The sequence below is a fragment of the Psittacula echo genome (genome assembly GCF_963264785.1).
Source record: "Psittacula echo genome assembly, chromosome: 6".
Classification (NCBI taxonomy): domain Eukaryota; kingdom Metazoa; phylum Chordata; class Aves; order Psittaciformes; family Psittacidae; genus Psittacula; species Psittacula echo.
In genome coordinates, this window is record NC_137743.1 from 1,707,571 (window position 1) to 1,732,500 (window position 24,930).

General features: G+C 45.3%; 1 protein-coding gene across 1 annotated transcript in view; it reads right to left on the bottom strand.

The window, feature by feature from the left end:
• Nucleotides 1-12,093: 12,093 nt before the first annotated feature.
• Nucleotides 12,094-24,930, bottom strand: part of MGMT (O-6-methylguanine-DNA methyltransferase) — a gene marked incomplete at both ends in the record, with an annotated part of 126,611 nt that continues 113,774 nt past the window's right edge. Inside the window, 2 exons of the mRNA XM_080621114.1 lie at nucleotides 12,094-12,225; nucleotides 19,172-19,311. Coding sequence (XP_080477240.1) covers nucleotides 12,094-12,225; nucleotides 19,172-19,311 — 272 coding nt within the window. The remainder of the gene's footprint in view (nucleotides 12,226-19,171; nucleotides 19,312-24,930) is intronic.

Consider the following 24,930-nt stretch of genomic DNA (forward strand, 5'->3'; position numbering starts at 1 on the left):
CTGGGGCTCAGGGCCATTGCTGGGTTTAGTTCACAAGGTGTGTAGGATCCACATCCTCATCCAGCTTCTCTGTGAGGAATGGGGTAGGACAAGCTCATATCCCAACCCAAACCACATCCCAGTCTCTCCCAGCTCCATGGGACTGCACCAGCCTGACCACTGGAGGGTCTTCAAAGAGACACCACCATGGCATACAAAGGACCTACCTCAGGTTTTGCTGCCTTGCTCATCAGTGGCAGCAGAAGGGTGATTTGACCAGAAGTCTCTAAGTCGCAGGCAGACAATCCACTGTCAAATGCTTTGTCTCCAACATCAATCACTAAAGCCAAAGCCAGTTCGGTGCTATCTGTGCAACAAACTGAAGGGGTTTTAGGGTTGACCATGTAATATGAAAGTAAAATTGGGCAATAATTATATGCAATTTGAGCCTGTGTATGGCAAACTCCTCGAATCACCAGATCTGCTGGCCTATTTAATGAGCAGAAAAGGCTTCCTGTTCAAAAGGTTTGACAGAAATTAACTTGCAATGAAAGCCAAGTTGTGACAAAGAGAAAGAATCCAGGAGGCATCCCTGAGGAGCAGAGGGAGCACAGCAATGTGACCGTCAGGTACTCATGTGTCAAGAACAGATGATCCAACCATCATAATTAAAGGGAAGACTTAAAATAAAGCTCAAGGAACCAGGAGGTGCCAGGAAAACTTCAGTGGAGCTGCAGCTTTTCACTCAGACAATGGGAAATGAGGAGGAGAGGAGTCAGTAAGGGGTGGCTCACCACAGGGACAGCGATCCTGAGCTGACAAAACTTCCCAGGCTCTGCCTCGACCTGTGATTAATCGCGGAGACACACAAAGCAGCGGCTACGACCAGGAGCCATCCTCCTGATGCATGTCACAAACTTCATAATTCCACTTGGAACGAGACAACAGCAAGTTAAATTCCTGGATCACTGTCACCGTGTCACTTACAGAAGGAGTTGCACCGGGGAACAGTTGGCTATTGGAGTAATTTGAATGGAAATGTCAGTTTTCACAACCTATGATTTGAGGTGAGTGCCCTGCTATTATACAGCCGCTCTGTCAAGCAGCCGGCGCTGAGTGCATGCTGCCACCTCCTCGGGCAAACGCATCCTCATCCCTGCTCCCACCTCCTCCTGCAGCCCCCTGCCTCTGAAAAATTAACATTCCCTTCCCTGCAACACCCTCTATGGTCCCAGCAAAGCACATATCACATGGATGAACGTTTTCACTGCGTCCTCTCATATCATGGCCTGATTTTAGTTCTAATTTTGTGTTCTGGTCAAAGGGATGTGCTTCAAACCCACACAGAAACAGGGAGCTGATTCTGAATAAATCGATGAGTTGAGATCTGTGTTGACCTCTGGGCAGGTTTTGTCTGAGTAAGGGCTTCAGCATATAGTCAATATGTCTTGCTGCTAAATACTTGCAGAAGTTGCTACATAAGGTTGTACATGTCTGTGACAGATTCAGTCGATTCCCTGTGCTGCATGGGGAGAAAAATACTTGCTGTGCAGAAGTGCCACAGTTTTGTCCAATACCTGCCCTTCAGTAACACCTTTATATATATTATATATACCTTGATTCAGGTGTTTTGGTATCTGAAAGGCAATGCATAAAAGCGCACAACCTGTGCACTGATTTGCCTGGAATGATTCAGAAAGAAATAGAGTCAAATCAGTGCAGCTACCAAGTAGAGGAGCTCTCAAAGGTTTAACTTAAATCAGTTAAACACCAATTCAAACAATACTGATTTAGAAGGACCCAGACCCAGTATTCCTCCAATTTAAATAAATCACAGCCTTTGTGAAACCAGAATAAAAACACAGAATCATAGAATCAGAGGGGTTTGTTTTGGAAAGGACCTTAAAGCTCATCCAGTTCCTTAAAGCTCATCCAGTTCTAACCCCTGCCATGGGCAGAGACACCTTCTACTAGGGCAGGTTGCTCTGAGACCCGTACAGTCTGGCCTTGAACACAGCCAGGGATGGGGCAGCCACAGCTTCTCTGGGCACCCTGTGATCACCACCCTCACTGTGAGGTGTTCCAGTGTCTCACCTCACCCTGCATGTGCAGACATGACCTAAAAGAGGTAAAAAATAAAAGCAGTTGACACTGGCTATGAGGAATCCAGCTTGGAGATGGATGGAAAGAGGAGCTATAGACCAGCCTGAATAATAACCATTGCTTGGTGCAGGCTGAGACCAGCCCTTTCCAGAACCAGCAGTGCTGATGTGCATTATACATACATATAGATATACGTTACCCGCACCCACCAGCCAGCCCGCACAGGGAAAGGTTGCACAGCCAGACCCTACATAGCAGGAACATAATCCTACAATGGCAATTTTAGAGAAGGAGAAATAACTGACCTGAGCGATCTTCTGTTGCCTTTGGACAAGTCTACTGAGCTCTGGGAGCTGTGTGGTTGCGCTCTGGTGCTGGGAAGCAGCAGTGGGGATTCTCCTCCTTGGACAAGCAGTTTGCCCTAGTTTACAAGAAAAAAGTAAATCTTGTTAGAAGCAGAGATGTGTGATCATGAGGGTGCTGAGGCACAGAGAAGCTGTGGCTGCCCCATCCCTGGCAGTGTTCAAGGCCAGGTTGGACACAGGGGCTTGGAGCAAGCTGCTCCAGTGGAAGGTGTCCCTGCCCGTGGCAGGGGTTGGAGCTGGAGGAGCTTTAAGGTCTCTTCCAACACAACCCAGGCTGGGATTCTGTCTGACAGCAGGATATTTGGTCTTTGCCATCCTCTATAGGCAGGGGATGATAAAAGGAACTATTATGCTGTTTATACATTGCCCATGGTGGCACTGACATTGGGGTATCTCCAGGCAAAGTGAAGCACAATTACTACTATTACTTCTACTCTGAAAGGAGCGGATTGCTGAGTCAGTAAATGTAGGTGTTGTTTTTTGTTTCCTTTTATGCCTAACATAAATACAGCGGGAGAAAAATGCTTCTACAAAATGCGAATGGAAAACAAGCCAGGTTCAGATTCTGCCTGCAGGACATCTGACAACACAAGAAGCTTTCCTGGCTTCAAAACAGCTACTTGCATCACAGGTGGTTGTATCCTTATGAAAAGGAAAGCTGTCTCTTTGCATGGTATCCTATCCAGGCATCCCACCCCACCACAGCCGTGTACCCAGGCAGGAGGGGCTGGATCCTGCTGCAACACTCTTGGACTATAAACCAATGATATTTGCGTTACCTGTGCACTATCTTCTATGGAACAAAACAACATTTACATCTGGGATCAATTTGCTTGAAATTAAAGTGCAGCTGCTATATCACTTCTGCATCAAAAGTATAGTGTTAAGGCCATAACATACAGACAGTTACACATTACTTTGCATTGTAATATTTAGATTTGTGTCATTTTCCATCCGAAGTAAAAAGCATCTTTAAATAAATGAGTGATCTTATACTACATATTTTATGGGCTGTGTACTCAGCAAGATATATCAACATTTGCAGTGTGCATGTACTCATCTCCAATTCCAAACTATGTATTTAGTCCTGGAATGTTAATGCTCAAACGAAAATGCAGGGTAGGAGTAATTTCGAATGTGCACTCAGAAATAAGTTGTGCTGTGTTTTTACAAGAAGGTTGGGTGAGTTTTGGAGTATTCCCAGGTAAAACGGGAGCTTTTCCAGTTGGTTACTGAGGTTCTTTATCCCTTCCCTGTGTGCAGAGGGGCTCGCTCTCATAACTCCCCTTAAAGCCATGGTACGCAAGCCTTTTAGAAACAGAATCAACCAGCTTGGAAAAGCCCTTTAAGCTCATCAAGTCCAACTGTTCCCCAGCACTGCCAAGGCCACCCCTAACCCATGGCACTGAGGCCTCGTCTCCACGGTGTGTGAACACTTGCAGGGACGGTGACTGCAGCCCTGCCCTGGGCAGCCTGTTTTGTCAGGGAGAGGGACATTGGCAGCTCCCCAGCAGCCAAAGGGCTGTGTGCAGTTACCAACTGATTTACACAGCACAGAGATCCTTGCAAAGACATGCATGCACAAGGCTTTCATTGTTTACCCATCAGTGGTTGAAAATGCCTCCAAAAAGAGACCATGAGTTTGGTAACTCAAAACATGACAGCAGCTACTGAGGGATTCCTGCTGACATATTGTTGGGATCGGGTGCTGGAGTGTGTTCCTGATGTTACCTCCTGCTGTGTTTATCTTCTGGATCTGTGTCACCCAGTACCAGCCCCAACTGACCCAACAGAGCACCATGCAGCATCTCAAAAACTGACTTGGTGAGAGATGATGGTATGTAGAGGATGCTCAGAGGAGGCCATGAAGGGTTGGAGCAGCTCTGCTCTGGAGCCAGGCTGAGAGAGCTGGGCTGGGTCAGCCTGGACAAGAGAAGGCTCCTGAAGGGGAGACCTGAGAGCAGCTCCAGTGCCTAAAGGGGCTGCAGGAAACCTGGAGAGGGGCTTGGGACAAGGGCCTGTAGGGACAGGCCAAGGGGAATGGCTTGAACCTGCCAGAGGGGAGACTGAGATGAGCTCTTAGGCAGAAGCTCTTCCCTGTGAGGGTGCTGAGGCGCTGGCACAGGGTGCCCAGAGAAGCTGTGGCTGCCCCATCCCTGGCAGTGTTCAAGGCCAGGTTGGACACAGGGGCTTGGAGCAAGCTGCTCCAGTGGAAGGGGTCCCTGCCCGTGGCAGGGGTTGGAGCTGAATGAGCTTTAAGGTCCCTTCCAACACAAACCAGGCTGGGATTCTGTGATTCTACGTGATAAAGAGCACTGGAATATCAGTTTTCATGGAGTTCTCCGAAACAGAACTTTTCCAGTTTTCCAGAGAAAACAGTCTCCAGTATAAAAAGCATATTTAACTCCACAATCCTCATACTGTTTTACTGCCAATCACAAGAAACAATTTCAGAGATAGCCCAAGAAAGCAACTGCCCAGGATAACAACTACTGAGCACAGAGCAGGGCTCTGTAGTGAAATTGAGATCAATGGTTATGGAGGTCATTTCCAACACAGAGCATTCTTAAAGTGTGAAGCAGGAACCTCAGCAGATAAAACACCACAGGACCTCAGCATCTTCTGCTCCAGCTCTGGCAAACAAGGAACCTTTCCAGAGCAATCTCACAGTGACATAAGGACATAAAACTGTAAAAGAGAGGATGCTGCTCATCTAAAGGAGTCAGATTGTGTGCCAGGACTTTACCCGCTGCCTGGAGAAAAGCGACAACCAATTAGTCCAACACAGCTTCTTTGCCATACCCAGGTTGGAAAACAGATTGAAGGGGTCAAAAAATGCAGAAGGCTCCCCATGATCTGACATTTGCCTTGTCACAATTTTCTTGACAACCAGAAGGTTGCAGACAGTTTGCTGGTCATCAGGAGCAGCGGAAAGGGAAGACTCATTACTGAGCTAGGGACAAGGAACCGGTCCATTAACAGTCTGCTCCTTCTCAAAACAGTGACTCCTTCAGTAACTCAGGGTGGGTTTAGTCTGCTCCTTTTAGAGGACAAATATGCTGTAAAGCAGTTGCTGGATACACAGCATCCCTTTAGTTTGCAGCCTCCTGATATTGCTTCCGCAGCTACAGGGATGATCTCCAATTCAAGCGATATTGGGAAGTTCAAACTTCATTCCAGCACCATCCTCTTTGCACTTGATTGTATTTGCACAATAATCTCTGCTGCAAAATGCATGGCAGGAGTCGAAGAGACTTTCATGAACAATATACTGGTTTCATTTCAATTTTTGCTTTACTTCCCAGTTTGACTTTGGCCACATTAAATACAACTCTCTGCAGGATTAATTCTTTCTGTGGGAAGTTTCTCAGCCTGTGAGATGGGAATGGACATTTATCTTCCATTACCCATACGATGTCTTTAGTGTGGTGTTTACACACTCTGGCTGCTACCCTGGAATTAACACCATGCAAGCACACACCAACTCCATCACTTTCAGCTACCCTATCTGCCTGGTAGTTTTTGGTGTCTGACATCAATCTATGCAATATACTGATGTCATTTTATAGGTAAACATCAGAATAGTTTTACACTTATCTCCTGTATTCTGTGATGCAATCCCATCGCTATTGCCATCCATCTATCACAGATGCTGCAAAGGGCTGGAGTTCATCCTCCTCACCTGTGGTTCATCCTTGCTTGCTCAGACTGATAGCCAGGGTTAGAGAAAATAAGAAGGCAAATAGCACCAAGAACAGAAATCATGTGTCCTATCAAAAATAGATCATTTTAATAGATAGAGACTGAAATCCTTTCTACTAACCCACTTCTACCGGTCCTGCTCTAAACTGCAGGCATGGTGCAGTTGGACCTTGTGCCTCCTGAAGTGGTTTTATCTCTACACAGCAAATGGATCTCCTGTGGGAGGTGTTTAAGATGATGTTGTTTGAATAAAGGTTTACAAAACCCAACCCAGTCCAAATAAACCCTCCCAATGGTGGAAATCCAGCACTGGTTGGAGGTTTGGTCACAGCTTCTCACAAAGAGAGGTCCCAACACACACGGTCTTCTCCCTCCAAATCTATCACAGAATCCCAGCCTGGTTTGTGTTGGAAGGGACCTTAAAGCTCCTCCAGCTCCAACCCCTGCCACGGGCAGGGACCCCTTCCACTGGAGCAGCTTGCTCCAAGCCCCTGTGTCCAACCTGGCCTTGAACACTGCCAGGGATGGGGCAGCCACAGCTTCTCTGGGCACCCTGGGCCAGCGCCTCAGCACCCTCACAGGGAAGAGCTTCTGCCTTATATCTAGCCTGAATGTCCCCTGTTTCAGTTTGAACCCATCACCCCTTGTCCTATCACTCCAGTCCCTGATGAAGAGTCCCTCTCCAGCACCCTTGTAGGCTCCCTTCAGATACTGGAAGCTGCTCTGAGGCCAGGAGGCTGCTCAGCAAAAGAAGACCAATGCCACCTCTGATAACATAACCCCAGGTACTGCCAGCACAGATCCAGACCGACAGACCCCATGTGCCACCCTGGCACCTCGCAGCATCCATGGCCAGGGTGGAGGTAAGGGACCAGCACTCATTTTCCTGCAGGTTAAACAAAGATTGGTTAAAGAGGAGAGCCCAGGAGGAGTTCCCCACAGTTAATACTCAAGGAATACTCAGAGGCACAAATAAAAAGCCCCGTTTAAAATAACTGAATAAAGCACTTGAAGAGGTTTTAAAAATTGATAACTGAGCGCACTGTACGGGATCGATCTTCATTAGTGCCCAGGTGGAATTTTTTGGTCTTCTGGCTTTTTTCAACGCACAAACCCCCCCCCAGCCCAACGCAGCCATTAATGAGAAACGTGAAGGGCTTGTTAACAACATCCTTTCATCAGCCCCAGGCGCTGCCAGCGCCCTGCGCTCACGTCAATTTTCACCTTGGGGTCCAGCTACCGCATCCCGGCCGCCGCTGATGGAGCCCAGACCCACGGCTGCCGCCGGCTCCGGGCAGGCTGCGCCCCCCACCCTGCAGCTCCTGCGGCCCCCGGCCCTGCTTTTGCCTGCCACACGCATGTTACTTCACACGGGATGGGGAATGGTCTGGATCAGGCTCTGGGGGAGAGCTCATGCTCCATCCCTGCATCCCTCCGGACCGGGAAGGAGCGAGATGGAGGTGGCTTCCCTCCCCCAGCCTTCAGTCTACAGCAACGGGGTCAAGGGTGCTCCTCTTCACTGCCTCTGTGATAATAACTTGGGGAGGAAAAGAGGTTTTGAATGCTGGGAAAAATAAACACACGCCCCCCCCCCCCCATTATTTTCTCTTCTACTAAAAGAAGAAATAATCAGATTTGGTCCTTACTAAAAGTGCTGCGCAACAAAAATAGTGATGCTAAAAGGCAATCATCTGGAAAGCCCAGACTTAAAGACAGGGGGAGATAGAAGTTTTTGCTAGGGCAGGTCACGTGGGGGGAAAAAAGAGGAAAAAAGAAGAAAAAAGAAGAAATAATGGGAAAAAAAAAAAAGAAGAAAGAAATCCTGGGTAAAATGCTCCTATTTCAGGCCCAAATTCGGTGTGTTTGTTACTCATCCCCTGCTCATGCTATTCCAACAGCACACAGTCCTTTGACAAGATGCATTTGCACATCAGTGTAACTGAAATACCCTCCTGCTTCCATGGCAAGGGGGTGTCAGTAATGTTCTCCATTGCTTTTCAAGCAGGCTGGAGGAGCACAGGGCACAGGGCAGAGCCACCCAGCAAGGCAGGGACTGCAGAGGAACCTTTGAGCACTGTTTCTATTCCATTTCTATAAGAACATAAAGAGGAATTACAATTAAATCTGTACATGCAATTCTTTGAGGATTTTTACGTTCCTGTAAGATTCTTAGTGAGAAATGACTCTTGAAATAGTACCTAAATCTTACAGGAGTTCCCTTGGATTATGGTGCTTGAAGTTTTGAAGCCATCTTTCCATTCTTTCCTCGCTTTTGCTTTAAAGCACCAGGTCTTCAGCACCACCTTTCACAATAAATACACACTTTAATACCAAATCCATCTCTTTGACCTGGATGCAATCCATACCATAAATATTCTAACTTCAAAATTTGGGAAAACATTGGGAAAAGGATTAAATGCAACAACCTGTGATGTTTCTAGAAGAAATGATGATCTGTGATGTGAACAGAAACAGCACCTCGGAATTACAGCTCCTTGTCTATAACTTGGTATCACTCGGAAGGGATAGCACTGTCCTACCAAGGATGGCACCGTCCCTTATCCAACTGATACAGCAAATATCAAGTAGCACTTAAAAAGAACCTTGAGAACTGCTTAGAGAAATTAAATGGGAACTTTATGGGCCAGCCCTTTCTCGCCCGGATCAGATGACTAATTCCTCTAATTCCAAACAAATCCATTGCATGAGTGAAGAAAATTCGGGCACACAACTAAAAATGTCCCGATTCTGACAATGACTCCGTTTTCTGTTTAAGATGCTTTCAGTATGAGCTCATTACGCTGCAAACTCCGCTTGCATGAAAGTGATCTGTAACAATCCCTAAGCCTGGGGCCCTTTTCCATTTGGGATTGATACATAGGATGTAATCTGTGTTTCTCATTCCGGTCTAACACAGTACTAGCAGTGTGGCTGCAATTCTGCTGTAAATCTGATGCAGGAAATACAACATAGGCCTTCAAAAATATTTCTATTGGCCATAGAGTGGCTGCAGAGCCTGTTTTGTATGGAGAAAAAGGGGGGGGGGGGAGGAGAATGACCCCCTGCACAATTCAGTCTCTTCCATGGTCAAGGGCATCTATTTCATTATAAATGTAGTTCTGCCAAAACAAATATTATTTCTGAATCTTTCATTATCTTAGGCTCTGGAAATGGGCTAAACCAGCATGTGTTGGTATTAGATGCTGCAGAGCCAGCTGTCGTGCCTGGCTGCACCGTGTCTCAATGTCAGCAGTTCAAAGCACTGCGAGGCTGGATGGGAGGAAACCTGAGAGGTCAGAGGAACCCAATTCCAGGCAGAAAGCACGGAGCTGTCTCCCACAGGCGGGTTTTCCTGGCGTTTTTCACACGTATAGAGATGGATACCGGGATGCTGGTGTTTTAATGCATTTTCTCTGTGTTTCCATAAAATCTGCCGTGACCTGAACACAGAAGAGCCTTGGGGTGTTGTGGGTGCTGCCAGCCCCGGCAGAGGGCATGGAGATGGATCTCCATCCAGGGAAACCCTTGGGACAGAGCAGCAGGAGGGCTAAACCCAATCCACACGCAAACTCAAACCCAAACCTAAACCTAAACGCGACCCCAACCTCAAACTCAAACCCAAACCTAAACCTAAACCCGACCCCAACCTCAAACTCAAACCAAAACTAAACACAAACCCAAATTCAAACCCAAACCCAACCCCTGCACTTTCTTAGGATTATTTTAATTGGTTTGTGTGTTAACGAATACTTGTGTTAATTGCTACCAATGTCAAAGCTGCTCCTGGGAAGTGAGGAGCACGGCAACACCAGCATGCCAGCCTGGCTGCCAACGAGGATGCCACTGCTGCACTCGCCCTGAACACTGGGGGAGAACTGGGCCTGGCCTGTGTCCTTTCCCCTTCCCCTTCTTTCCCCTTTCCCATTCCTTTCTCTTTTCCTTTCTCCCTTCATTTTTCCCTTCTTTTCCTTTCCCTTCCCCTTTCTTTTCTTTTTCCATTTCCTTTTTGTTTTTCCCTTCCCCTTCTTTTCCCTTCCTCTTTTTCCTTCCCTTCCACTTTTCCCTTTCCTTTTCCTTTTTTCCTTCCCCTTCTTTTCTCTTTTCCTTCCCTTCCCTTTTCTTTCCTTTTTCCTCCTTCCCTTTTCCTTTTTACTTCCCCTCCTTTCCTCCTTCCTTTCCCTTTGCCTTTTTCCTTTCCCCTTCCCCTTCCAGTTCCTTTCCCTTTTCCCTTTCTCTTCCTTTCCCTTCTCTTCCCCCTTCCCCATCTTTTCCTTTTTCTTTCTTTTCCCTTCCTTTTCCCCTTCACTTTCCTCCTCCCTTCCTTTACTTTCCCTTTTCCTTTCCCCCTTCCTTCCCTTTTCCTTTTTCCCTTCCCCTGCGCCGGGGCGCCCTCTGCTGGGCAGCGCTGCCTGTCCCTGCCCGACCTCTTCCCCCCCACCCTAAAACCCCTCCGATCCAGAAGATTTCCCTATAACCGCTGGGTTCTGCCTCGGGCATCACCCATCTCATCACCAGCCTCCGCTCCAGTCACATCCCTGCACCAAGGCGCATCCCGGAACACACAGAGACCTTTAAGGGAAACAGCAAAGGATGTGAATGTGAGAGAGGGGAAAGTTTACAGCTGCTGCCCTGTTCTTTTGTTGGCAGCATGTATTATATATATATAAAAGAAGAATAAAATACACCCAAACTGTACGTATTATAAGGCTATATTTTTATCTCGGGGTTCTGGTGACACGTACAAACCACTTGAGCTTTGCTTTCGTGGTTTATATTGCCACCAGAAACCCTTGATAAAAATACAGCTTTATATTGTGCAGTTGGGTATAGTTTATTTTCTCCATATATCACACACTGTGTTTTATTTATAAACACACACAAAGACACTTGTACATGCAAAGCAGTTCTTTTATTGAAGCAATTCGGGGGTATCAATAACACCACATTAACTAACGCATTGTAACACAGTGATTTTTTGGTTAGCAATGGCCTTTTCTAAAGAGACATCTATGAAAATATGATCAAACACATAAAAAAATCACTATTTCCATGTTAGGATTTACGATTCCCATACTGAAAATTTCAGCTTCTGGTGGCTGGTACTTGCAGACAACCCTGCTTAAACCACCTCAAAAGTGAGCTTTAACATCTCCCAAATACTGGGATCCTTTTGCTTTACACAACAGAGAAGTACAAAAAGCTAAAGGGAGGAAATTAGACGGTAAAAGGAAACGCGATGCTGATAAAGAAGAACCTGTGATGAGCTTCTCACTGTTTTGCCCAAGTTGTGCTACTCAAACTGCTGATTTCAAATACACTTTTCATGCAGTTTGCCAGCAGCTTCTCTTCCACCCTGCTTTTTGCATCCGTGGAAAACTGTATTCCCATCTCTCACAATCGAAAAAGCAAAGCTGGGAACAAGCAATCCAACTGCCACTTGCTTTTAAATCCATCCCGGTGTGCTCCGCTAACACCTGCTTAGGTAAAACCCCATTCCAGGCTCTAAAGAGGTGACGGGAGCCCCAGGCAGCGGGCTTGTCGGTTTTCCCCTTACCAAGCCAGATGCTTCCTTGTGGGGCTTGCACCTCTCATTTGCCAGGTCCCTCCCATTCCCTTCCCCGTGCTCTAATGGACATTAAAAATAGAACAAACCAGGCTTGAGATGGGAACAAAATCCATGCACAACCGGCCTGGACCGCTGTAGTCATTCTGCTGTAAAATGTAAAACCAAGAAAGGGCAGACGAGCTGCATCCCTCAGGACACATCCCGCTTTTTTAATATAGTGGTGCCACCACACATTTCACTTTGGATGTTGCATTATATTTCTGTGTCACTCAAATATTTACCATTGCTCTAAATTCTGCTGGGTGCTCCGGGCGCTTGTTATAAGGCAAGTATCCACGCTGCGTGTCCTGGCTGGTTAGCAGCGGGGGCTGAGCTGCATCAATATGCTGCCTTCTCTTGCTGGAGCTTCTCGTGTGACAAAAGCCACTCTTTCATGAGGTTGCCTCCTCCGTAGTTGCCGCTCTGCCCGCTGCTGCGAATCACCCTGTGGCACGGGATTATAATCGGGATCTGCAGAAGAGACAAAAAGAGGAAGGGAGCAAAGGGTGAGGTCATGGGGAGAAAAGAAGCTGTGGCTGCCCCATCCCTGGCAGTGTTCAAGGCCAGGTTGGACACAGGGGCTTGGAGCAAGCTGCTCTACTGGAAGGGGTCCCTGCCCATGGCAGGGGTTGGAACTGGATGAGCTTTAGGGTCCCTTCCAAACCAAACGATGATATATTAAATCCCATCTATAAGAACTTCTTTGCAAGCAGTAGATGTACCTGCCCCGCACCGGCAACCAAACTTCATTGCCCAGGGTGGGTGATGAAGCCTCATAGACCCAAACTGCACATGAGGATAGCAAGGGGTACAGGACAACTCTTAACCATCACCCCAGGATGGAAGACAATGTACTTCAGGACAAAACCAGCCCATTGTGCAGAGCACTTTCAGAACTGAACTTCCCAATCCCCAGCTCCTCCTCTCGGTATAGCACCTCCACGTGTGCTGCAGAAAAAATCACCCTAAGAACAAGGTGCTATTTGCTATTTAACATCAAGTCAATGCAAAATGGGTTGTGGATTGTTAAAACCTGCAACAGGAGAGATTTAATTCAGGAGGCCTAACCAATTTAAGAACTTATTTCTTCCTGCCTTCTCCTTTGTACTGTTTATAGCCAAATGTCACGGATTTGGAGAAATCAATGCAAGAAGTTACAGGAGAGACTGATCAGAGGGAAGTACATAAATGCATTTTTTATTTATTTATTACAGGTGATTATCATAGCTGAAGTACACACCATAAAAAATGCAATACATCATCTCTAATCACCCTCTATGCGTTTTGGTAACTCCGTAGTAACTCCATTGCAATGACAGAGCTGCGAAAGCAACTCATTGAAAAGTGCAGTTTTCACCAATTGGGGTATTTTAAGTCAAGAAGTGTGATTTAGTTTCATGTAGACACACAAATTACATATTTTACACTGACTTATTTTAATCCCACTTAATAGTTATTTCAGTACAGTTCAAGCTCTGCTCACACTTGAGTCTGGGACACACAAACCCCGAACAGCTATTGGCCAGACCTATACAGATTTGGGTTTTTTTTGGTGTTCTTTTGGTTTTGTTAAGTAATTTCAATGGCTGAAATTTTCATTCTCAGTCTCAGCCCACAGGCTACCACATCAAATGGGAACACACAGAGGTGCTTACTGTTAATCAAGGTTTAATAAAGAAATGCTTATAAATAGCTGCTGTATTTGCAGCTGGAAATGCCATAAATGAATTATGCACCCATGACAACTCCGGTGAGCACCAATAAAACCTTGACACGAGGCTATCATGTTCTTGCTTTATGACTTTAAAGAAGTTGCTGTTTGCAAGGGTTTTTCTGGTTAGGGATTTCCCTGTCTTTACAGTCCGCATGCACAAGTTAGTGCAGCCAGATTTCCTTGAGTGACAAAGCCATACCAAGCCATAATAATACACTGTAAAAACATCTCCAAAGTTAATTTCCAATTCCTTAAAAATCAGTGTATTGTGATGGTAAGCTTTAAATCTGTATTTTTTAGGTGGTGGAAGCTGTGGGGTCTTGGATGATCCCTGGGTCGGTGCAGGACCTGCTCACTAATGCAGGGGTTAATCCACCTACATTAAGCACGAAGAAGCTGTGGCTGCCCCACATCCCTGGCAGCGCTCAAGGCCAGGTTGGACACAGGGGCTTGGAGCAAGCTGCTCTAGTGGAAGGTGTCTGTGGCAGGCAGCTGGAGCTGGATGAGCTTTAAGATCTCTCCCAACCCAAAACCATTCCATGCTTCTATGAAGAAGAGGGTGTGAAATAAATGCAGCTTCTTTCATTCTCAAAATAAAGAATTCTACACTGAATTTGTCCTAACACGCACAAGTGCCACTACATCGCCCTCCATAGCATCGGGTGGAAAAGGAAACGTGGTACAATGGCTGCATCAGGGCTGTAATTTAAAAATACTGAATATTGCTTCAGTTTGGCTTAATTGTGGTGACAATGTTCAGCCTACTAAAATAATTAAACCTGCTAAAATTTATGAGGGCCCTAAGGACATTTTAGAGGGAGTCCTACCCCAGTCTGGAGCTTTAATGCCTCAGCTACATTTAATGTAATTTTTATCAATAACCAAGCAGCTCATAATATTATAGCTCTGCTGAAATCTTCATGCTGTGAAATCTAATTCATCTAATACACGAATCCATCACTTCCACAGCCCCTACCTCAAATGCTATAAAACTTCCAAACCCATAGATTTGTCTCCAACAAAAATAACACGAAGGGGCCCTTGGATCAATGACGGAGTCCCTCTGATTTGGGCACCAGCTGAATATTTCCTCTAACTTTTGCTTTTGTTCTTCTGGGTAGAGGCCCACAAGGGAAAGAGCTTGTTTTCACTCGCAGCCTCATCAATACCTAAATCCTGGTGAACAAGTGACACTGAGAAGCTGTAATCAATAGCTCCCTGTGCGTTTTTTCTTCTGGTCAAATGGCTCAGCACTACTGACAGCCCTGACACTCAGAACATGATGCTAAATCTTTATCAACAGCCATCTGGGTGACTGGCAGAACAAGGCTGGGGCGGTCATTACCGCTCGTGGCAATCTGTGAATAAACTAACTCCTCGATAATGCCTTTGTTTAGAAAAAAGGTGGGGAAAAAAACTCCCTGCGTGAGGAATCGATCGGCTCCGAGCTGCAGTTAGCGAATTCCGGCTGAGGATGGAGCGGAGGAGCTCCGATGGCTGCAGGATTCCTATTGGAGGCAATGGAACCCTGACTGTCCCGTTACACTGGTGATAGGCTGGACATCTGAAACCGCCAACCTGTCGAAAGCGAATCAGCCTTGACGGAGGCAGCTGAAATGCCACGTTATAACACAGCAAGAATCGCACTGAGCAAAATGTCATCGCTCAGTTTGCTCATGTCCTATTGCTTTTCTTCCCCTTCTTCCCTGACCACAGTGTGACCTAGCATGGGCCTGGGTTACTGCCAGTCACCAAAGACATTAATGCACGAGCAGCTTTATGTGTCCTCAACATTCCAGATCCATACTTCACAATCACAGAATCCCAGACTGGTTTGGGCTGGAAGAGTCCTTAAAGCTCATCCAGTTCCAACCCCTGCCACGGGCAGGGACACCTTCCACTAGAGCAGCTTGCTCCAAGCCCGTGTCCAACCTGGCCTTGAACACTGCCAGGGATGGGGCAGCCACAGCTTCTCTGGGCACCCTGGGCCAGCGCCTCAGCACCCTCACAGGGAAGAGCTTCTGCCTAAGAGCTCATCTCAGTCTCCCCTGTTCTGGCAGGTTAAAGCCATTCCCCTTGGCCTGTCCCTACAGGCTCTTGTCCAAAGCCCCTCTCCAGGTTTCTTGTTGGCCCCATTAGGTACTGGGAGGACACTATAAGGTCTGTTTAAAGCATTCTGGCTGAATAATACCCTTGATTTAGGACAGACCAATATTAGCATCAAGCTGTAGACTTGGCCAGGCTGTAGCCTCGTAACACAATTGGAGAGAATATCAACATATGTAGCTACAACTGCTCTTAACAGACCACTTAAGATATCTTATTTAAGGCACAGAACAGTGATTTAGGATGGCCTTGGACTACTCAGCCCAACACTTGCCATTTCCCATGAATCTCTGTTATTTCTTTTTGATCCTCCTCTACCAGTCTAATGAGATTTTTACTTGAACTTTATGAGTTCCCTTTGAGGACCACAGACCTTGCAATCACTGTGAACCACAACAAACTATCTGAAGTTCCCCTTGCAAAAGATGAGCCAGCCCCACCATGTCCTCAGCATAAATCGAGGCAGAGATGTCTCTCAGCTGCTGCTGGCACCTATTCCACCTTCTCATAAAGTTGAAGGTCATTGTATGAATTACGGGAAGCAACTCAGCTACAAAGGGAAACCTGTGGAATGCACACTACTGGAATTAAAGACCAATGTCTGATTTGTAGAAGGGGGGGAATGTTCTGGTATTTCATGGAAGAGGGTGAGTTTGGCAATGCTATCAAGAAGGTTGAGGGACAAGGCAACGCCAGGCTCCAGTTTATTTCAAATGCTCATTTTTACTGTTATTACTATCCTCATTAAATCACATTGATGATTTCATCCTGTTTATAATTTATACCTTTAATCGTAAGAAGCATCTCAAGGTGCTAACATGCTCGTTTTGCTCTTTCGCGCATCTTCCACAGCGATCATTAATGGAAGGATCCACTTTAACTCCATGCTCTCAGTACGTATTCGCTAGCGCCAGCTTCCCTCCCACAAACAAGAATCGCTAATCTGCTGCTTAACAAAACATCCCATTTCTGCACCAATTTCAAAGCAATTGCGCCTCCAACGTGGTGCTTCCTTCCTAAAGCTCGTGCTGCAGGTGCAGCAGCTGTTACACCACAGCTCTTTGCATTCTGCGCCGACACGTTAATGATGCTGCAGCCCGGATGACGTGTTCGGTTTAATGAACTGCTTAGTTAGATTCAGAGCTCAATATCTCATCTGATAAACAGACTGCAAGGGTGTTTATACACAAACCAGCTTCCCAGGTACCCTGCCATTCCGAGCAGGTAGCACACTACCATAGAAACTCACATCATGTCTAATGGGTTTAAGCTTCTAAGCTCAATAAAGAAGTACACCCTGATATTTTAAGCCTCTATCAGATTTTCCTATGGAACAGCTCATATAAGCAGCATAAAGCTCCGTTTTGTCAATACACCGTATTGTACTTGACAATACAAACTATTTTAATATGATGGAATGCTTTCCAATATCATCTGGTGTACATTAAGATAAGGCAATACAATGCAAACCTACAGGAAACAGTTCTCAAAGAATAACAATATAGTGTTGTGCAAAAGGATATGTAATTGCTATTGCCTAGAAATGTACCCAGCTCTGCCCTCAGGCTGCAGTGGAGCAGCAGCATCCAAAGTAGCAGTAACAGCAGGTTGTGGTGTGAAAATTCCTGCTTTTTCCCCTGTGAGGGAGGATGAAAATAGTTCTGAAAATACACAGCAAAGCTACTGCTGGTTTTTTTAAATGGGGTCCTACCTTATTATTGTTATTTCCCATCCCATCCGATGGCTGCAGTGTTTTCTGTCCCCAGCAGAAGATTTTTAAGCATTTTATAGATAATAATGTGTAGCTTTAGGGAAAAAGAGCTATGTTAATATAATACCACCCCAATAGTTTATAATAGAAAGCTGATGATAAAAAACCCATAGAAATCAGGGCTGTAATGAGAACCTTGTCCATTCCAAAACATGGTTTTATCTCTACATGTCTGTAGTTAATCTGTAATTTCGTGCATATTCTACACGCAAACACACACACAGTCCTTTGGCACTTCAGTATGAGCACCTCACTGTGTTTTTCATACTTCCCATATAAATCTCTACACGGTTATAAGCCATTATATGCAGGTTACCTTTGCAGGTTGATTTTATGAACGAGGTGAAATATAAAGATAACACGTGGCACTGCAAAACCCCTTCACCTTTGTTATTTCTACAGGTAAAGCCACCAGCTCTTGAGAAAGCAGATTTTCTAACCCACTTTGCAACTACATGTTGCAGTCTCATATGTACCTTATTAAAGAAATACTGAGAGGACTGAATGTAGAAACAACACAGGAGGTCAAAGATTACAGCAGGCATAATGATGGAGAACAGGAGAGGAATTTGGGTATGGAAAGACACACGTTGCTCAGGGCAAGAGGTAATGAGGGAAAATATGCTGAAGAATGGCCAAAAAGGCCGCAGTGATAGTAATAGAAATCACAGTTTTTTATTTCTTAGAGCCAAAGTAGTGAGGGGATGGGTAAAGACAGATACAGCACTGTTCTCTTTACCAGCTTTTCCTTTCCTGTGCCCAGGAATGAGGTGCTGCAGCATCAGTGCCATGTGGGATGTCTTGGGCTGTTCCTGCTCCTCTATAACTACCCAGACTTGAGCCAGGTGGATGCAGCTCCTGCAGTCCAAAGGCCAAACATCGAGGGTTTGGGGACTCAAACTGCCTTCTCCCTCCTCATGCATCCATTCTAGCCCCAAAACCCCCAAATTCAGGATGTGGCTGCTCTAGCAGCACAAGAACCAGCCATTTAAGGATATACAACCTGCTGATGCTCACTAACCAGTGTGATTCAGGTGCATAAATACATGTGGAAAGCTAAACCAGGATAACTAAAATGGAAAGCTAACTACTAAGAAGACAAACAGAGATGAAGTATGATAAGAGACATTTTTCCATAATCCACAGGCCTAACCTGGAGCTCTACTCCCTCCAACTGGTTCAAATCCAGGCAACTCATAGAATCACGGAACAGTTTATGCTGGAAGGGACCTTAAAGCTCACCCAGTTCCAACCCCAGCCATAGGCAGGGACTCCTTCCACTGGAGCAGCTTGCTCCAAGCCCCTGTGTCCAACCTGGCCTTGAACACTGCCAGGGATGGGGCAGCCACAGCTTCTCTGGGCACCCTGGGCCAGCGCCTCAGCACCCTCACAGGGAAGAGCTTCTGCCTTATATCTAGCCTGAATGTCCCCTGTTTCAGTTTGAACCCATCACCCCTTGTCCTATCACTACAGTCCCTGATGCAGAGTCCCTCTCCAGCATCCTTGTAGCCCCCTCTTCAGATACAGGATAAAAGACTTCCCTCACCTAAGAATATATCAGAATGTCTGAGAACAACAAAAATGTGTAGAGGCTGATGAATGAAAACAAGCGTTTCTCTTTCAAATCTAACACTATAAATGGTAGGGAATAAATCCCATTAAATCAGGTTGTGCATTACTGCTGATTAAAAACACTTACTGACCTTATTACTCATGGTAGACCAGTTTTCAGAGCAGATAAATTTAATCTATTGCCATTTAGCCCTTACAGCTCTCTAAATCCAGCATCTTCCATCAACTTCATTTCAGAGTTGACATGAACTTACAGGGTTGCTCCGCATGGCTCCTCCCACTGCCCTCGCTGCTCTGCTGTTCCCTGCCAGGTGTGCCAAGCGCTTGTAGGAAATGGCCTCTCCAAACTTCACGTCTCTCAACAGGGTCCACAGCACTTTGCTGGTGAAGGAATCTGCAGGGAAGACGAAGCGAGCGCTGTTTGCATGCACGGCTGAGGAAACCCAAGGTGAAAGACTCCAAGACCCCAACGTAGCGTCTCAATAGCAGCTTTCTCATTTAAATGGAAACAGCCCCGACGCACTGTCCTGTGATTGTGTCCTATAGCAGTACATTTAAAGACATGATTATTAGCAAGAGCACTTCAAGTAACCGATCACTATAAAAAAAGGATTTAAGGCTTTGATTTTCCTATATTTTTAATTTGCTTCGAGTACAATTATCCCGTTAACTCAGACAATGTGGTTTTCCCATTAAATTGGCAGAGTATAAATTAGCATAGAGTCAAATTAAAAAGAGAAGATATAACCGGCTCTACCTATTTGACAAAGCCCTCGCATCTCCAGCTAATTTCCAACTTCAGCTGGGACACGTGGCACAAGAAGCCCTAGAGCCAGTGGACTCTGTATTATCCTGCCTGACTGCATTTTATAGTCGAGACCCCCAAGCTACTGCTCAGCACTGCAGACATTACAAGACGTAAGGACTAGCCATGACCTTGAATATACAGCACATCCTTAATGATACGGGGCTCTGAAACAAAATATAATGTATCTTCCATGATTTTAATTTTAGTTCACCAGCAGATTGCTTCTAAGTGTTCCAATGGTTGGGATAATGAATAAGCAAATGCATTAGGACCAGTTTGCTTCTGCAATTTGGGGTTTTACCTTCCCAAGCCTTTATAAAAGGAAAACCTGATGGATGCGTTCAGATTTTAGTTGCGTTGAACACTTACTGCTCTTCCAAGGCACTTGTAAAAGCTTTGAAGATCTAACTAGTGAATAACTTACTGAGGGAGCTGGTGAATAAAAAGAAAAGAAAAAAGGCAAAAAAGGAAAGGAAAAGAGGCCCCTTCCCCCAGCCTCCTGCTCTGGCAAAGAAACAAACTGATTAAAAGCATCTTCTTCCTTCAGTTGTCAAAAAAGACATTGATTACGTTACCCAGGAACATAGAGAAATGTGATTTTAGTCTAAAGGAAACCCATACACCATTACGTGTGTGTTAAATAATAAAAATCACTTCTTAACTGAAGGGAATGATAATCACTCCATTGAAAAAAATCTGTTTAGTCTTTATTATAACATTAAGCAAATTAAACATCAGCATAATCCAGGTGATACGAGAAAAGGGTCATCAAAGAAATTAACTTTGTTGTTCATTAATTTACATGGATTAGTAGAGGGCAAAGAGATAGCAAATCTGCTCTAGTTTTTTATGATATAATTTCAAACTGTACACCATTTGTGGCAGTAGGGTGACTTCGGGGTTAATCAGACTGATTTGTCCTTTTAATTGCTTTCTATTCAAAGAAAATTCATTAGATAATGTTCTCTTCAAAATTCATGAATCAATTTAACTGAAGAAACCACATTAACAGCTTTGGGTTCATTAGCACAAGCAGTTGTGTTAGGAGCTGATTGCTGGGAGGGTTTCCTTAGGCAAACAGATTTTGTTTACTGTGATTTCTTCAGATAGGTTTTATTCCAAATCAAATTGTTACTTATTATTGTTTTAACCTTCTTTTCAAGCCAGCGAGATTAGTGTTAACCTCCCCTGTGCAGGGGTCTCGGGAAATTACTGCCTGATGTCATCTGTTATATCAATGGAGCACAGTGACCGCACATCACCGGGGCCTGAGTCCAAAAAAATCCCTTTTTTTGCCCTCATTTTGGCAAGAAAGGCTATGGATTGGGATGTGATGGACCCATAACCTGAAAGCTATTGGAATAAGGGGAGAAGTGGGTGCAGATGATGGAGCACCATGTGGCCGCATGAGAATGGGACATCTCCAGACCCCCCTAGCAGTACCATCCCTGTGCCAAGTGATGTCCAAATTACTGAGCACCTTTTAACAGGCTAAAAGAGGGATAGAGATTATCCTCTTCTGACAAGCCAGGGCAGAGATTATCCTCTTTCCAGAGCCACTGTACATTTTTCATGGGAGAATATCTACTGTCTCTGTACCCACATAAACCACTCAAAGTTATGGTTCAAAAGAATGAAATATTTAGCAATCATGCACATCATTTTATAAATGTATCTGAAAACTCAATTTCATCCTGTAGGGAGCAAATGCATTAATTAGTTTAAGCAGCTCGAAGAGACAGTGCCAAATACTGTTATTAAACTGTCTGCAAGTGTGAGTGCCTGTAAGCATAACCTGCCCAAATTAGATGGCTGAACTTTCACCAATTTTCAGTGTGTGCCAACATTTTATGCTGTTAAATACCATTATAAAGTGCTGTAAAATATGCACATAAAAATTAACACACACAAATTCTCTCGTTATGTGGAAACACTTCAGATCTCCGCGAGCTGAGGATGCCTGTGCCGTCCTGGAGAGGCAGATGCCAGCAGAGCAATGACTGAATGAAACCACACCATATGAATGTGAATATCAGAGGTTTTTCTCCTTCCTCTGCAATGCACTGAGTTGGGTTTTAATGTCTCCACAGCCCTGAGGACTCGTTCCACCTCCAGCTGCTGTGTACATGGCATCCAGGGACCACAGAGGTATTTGGGAGGGTTTCATAGAGTCAGAGTGGTTTGGGCTGGAAGGGACCTTAAAGCTCCTCCAGCTCCAACCCCTGCCACGGGCAGGGACACCTTCCACTAGAGCAGCTTGCTCCAAGCCCCTGTGTCCAACCTGGCCTTGAACACTGCCAGGGATGGGGCAGCCACAGCTTCTCTGGGCACCCTGGGCCAGCGCCTCAGCACCCTCACAGGGAAGAGCTTCTGCCTAAGAGCTCATCTCAGTCTCCCCTCTGGCAGGTTCAAGCCATTCCCCTTGGCCTGTCCCTACAGGCCCTTGTCCAAAGCCCCTCTCCAGGTTTCCTGCAGCCCCTTTAGGCACTGGAGCTGCTCTCAGGTCTCCCCTTCAGGAGCCTTCTCTTCTCCAGGCTGAACGACCCCAGTATAACAACAGGTGATGGGTGAATGATTTCTTGGATGTTTTCCTCTTATGGACATCACTGTTGCATTCCTCAGTGGTCCAAACCCCTCGTAATTGTGCAGTTCTATCAGCCCTGCCAACTGCTTGGCACATTGGCAAAGCAATGCCAAGAGTAGATGCCAGAACTATCTGAAATTAATATTTATAGATAAATTATAAGCCCCTAAAAAGAGGGATGTACCCTGAACCTCCTGTTAATGCCTAACCACCTCAGAGGCCACTCTCAACAGCCAGCTAGACTTTAATTCTCCGTATGAATGTTACATCCATGGGGATAAAAAGAGTGAAAATCATCTCTTTGTCTTCCTTTAATACCAGCCATATCATAACTTTTAACAGTGTAATTGAAGGTGGCAATTAGTACAAAGTGAAGTTGTATGCTGCTATCTAATAATGTGCTGCCAGTCCATTTATTGTGTTACTGAGGGTCTCAGCCTGCGGCAGACAGGATGGGTGGGAGGAAGAGCAGAGTCACCAGCATCAGTCCCTTCCTGTCTCCTTTGTATCTCCTTCCCTAGTTCCTGGGACAAGAGAGGTTCCCAGGATATACAATATGATCTGGGATACTTCAATCCCTTTGGTTTAAGGGGGATTAAAGCCAGACCATGCTTTAACTTCTCCTCAAGGGGAACTAACATTCCCACCAAACTGATTGCTCGGAATGTCAGTTTTGCTGTGGGCTTTTTTGGTTGGTGTTTTTATTTGTTTGTTAGTTTTTTGTGTTCCCCAAGGCTTTTGCAAATGCAAAGAAACAGTTATATATATATATAAAAAAGTAAATTATAAACTCATCCCTTCTCCGCAGCTTTTTCACAGCCTGTCTGGGTACCACATAGACAACTTTGCTTGCTTTTACACTTACCTGTTTTCACTGTTATCACTATTGGTAAAGACAAATACTCAAGCATAACACTTCAAAACTACCCCAGCTTGTGTACAGAACTGCAGTTCCAACAGCAGCATGAGCTCTCACCTAATCCTGAAAATTTGGCTCTTGGAAGAAGAGATTCATATGCAACCTAAAGAACTTTCAGTGACATCAACTGTGTAAACTGTTAACAAAGGCTAGAGTGCTAATTTTCATCAGTTTTGAACCTCCTTCACTACTAAGTGGGCCATTAAAGGCCTATTAAGCACATCACCTAAACAGAGACCATAGAATAATAGAGTGGTTTGGGTTGGAAAGGACCTTAACCTTATGATCATCCAGTTCCAACCCTCCTGCCATGGGCAGGGACACCTTCCACTAGACCAACAATAGTAACGATCACTGCTACCTTCTCATACACTGAGCTACCAAGTGGTACATGAAAGAGATAAATGCTTGTCTAGCCTCTTAACTGTTTAATTATAGTTGGCTCTTGTTACGAGGCAGGCCAAGAAATGCTTTTCTTCCCTTCTTCAATGGCTGTAAGTCCATGGCCACTGGTACTCTATGGTACAAAATGCAATTATTCGTTGCTATTGAAGGATTTTAAAGGATACTTTAATGCCTAGGTTCATATGCTCCCTTATGAAGCTGTGGCTGCCCCATCCCTGGCAGTGTTCAAGGCCAGGTTGGACACAGGGGCTTGGAGCAAGCTGCTCCAGTGGAAGGTGTCCCTGTCCATGGTAGGCGGTTGGAAATGGATGAGCTTTAAGGTCCCTTCCAACCCGTACCAGTCTGGGGTTCTATGATTTACCTATAGATAAATAAAGGTCAACTACAATGCATTTTGATTCCAGAACAAGCAACCGTTGCATCAAATATCATTAAGTGTTCAAACACTCAAAACCACAACCCAATTCAGCATATAGCATTGACAACAGTCAAGTTAACTGCCCCCTCCAATGCAGCACCCCCTCTCCTTGCAGCAGACTCTGTAGTGCCTATTTCTGTCCCGGCACAAGCCCTGTCCCACCTCTTCTACTATTACCTGAATACTGCCCTGCAGATACAGTTCCATGAGTAAATATTTAACAAGATTAATAACATCAGTTCATAAATATTAGGCAGTCTATATTAAACCCATCAGAGTACAGTAGAGCATTTAACACAGCTCTGGTGTTATCCTGTGCTCTCCCACAGGTCACCACATAGGGAAATGTGGGCTAGGGGAGTGCTTTTGTAACGCTTTTATGTATTGCCTATGCACGTCTGTGTTTGAAATATGTAATATAATAACACAGAAACACAACTATAATTTATAAATGTACTATATATCTGTATCACTTAAGTGACAAATGTGCCAATACGCTTTCTTCTAATACATACAGCACTCAGGTTGGCACATGTGGCTGAGCGATGTTAAACCCCAATTAATGGAGCTGTTTCTGATCTGTAGTTTAACAGTTTTAACCGCAGCTCCCTTCAGACTGCCGAAGGGGTTGTGGGGCCAAATTCTATCCTTAGGAGCAGGTAACTCTCCGTGGACCTCATCCAGCAGTATTTCTGCAGGTTAAACTCCCTGCAAGTCGCTGGGTGTTTTACCCGAGCGGTAACTGATATTCTGACCCATTTTTCTGTGCAACAGCCTTGCAAGAGCAGAGTATAAATTCAGAGCTGATGGAAATGAGGAGCCTGACGCTCAGCACTAGCTCTTTACATCCCCTGCCCATGGCACATTGCAAACTTCTCC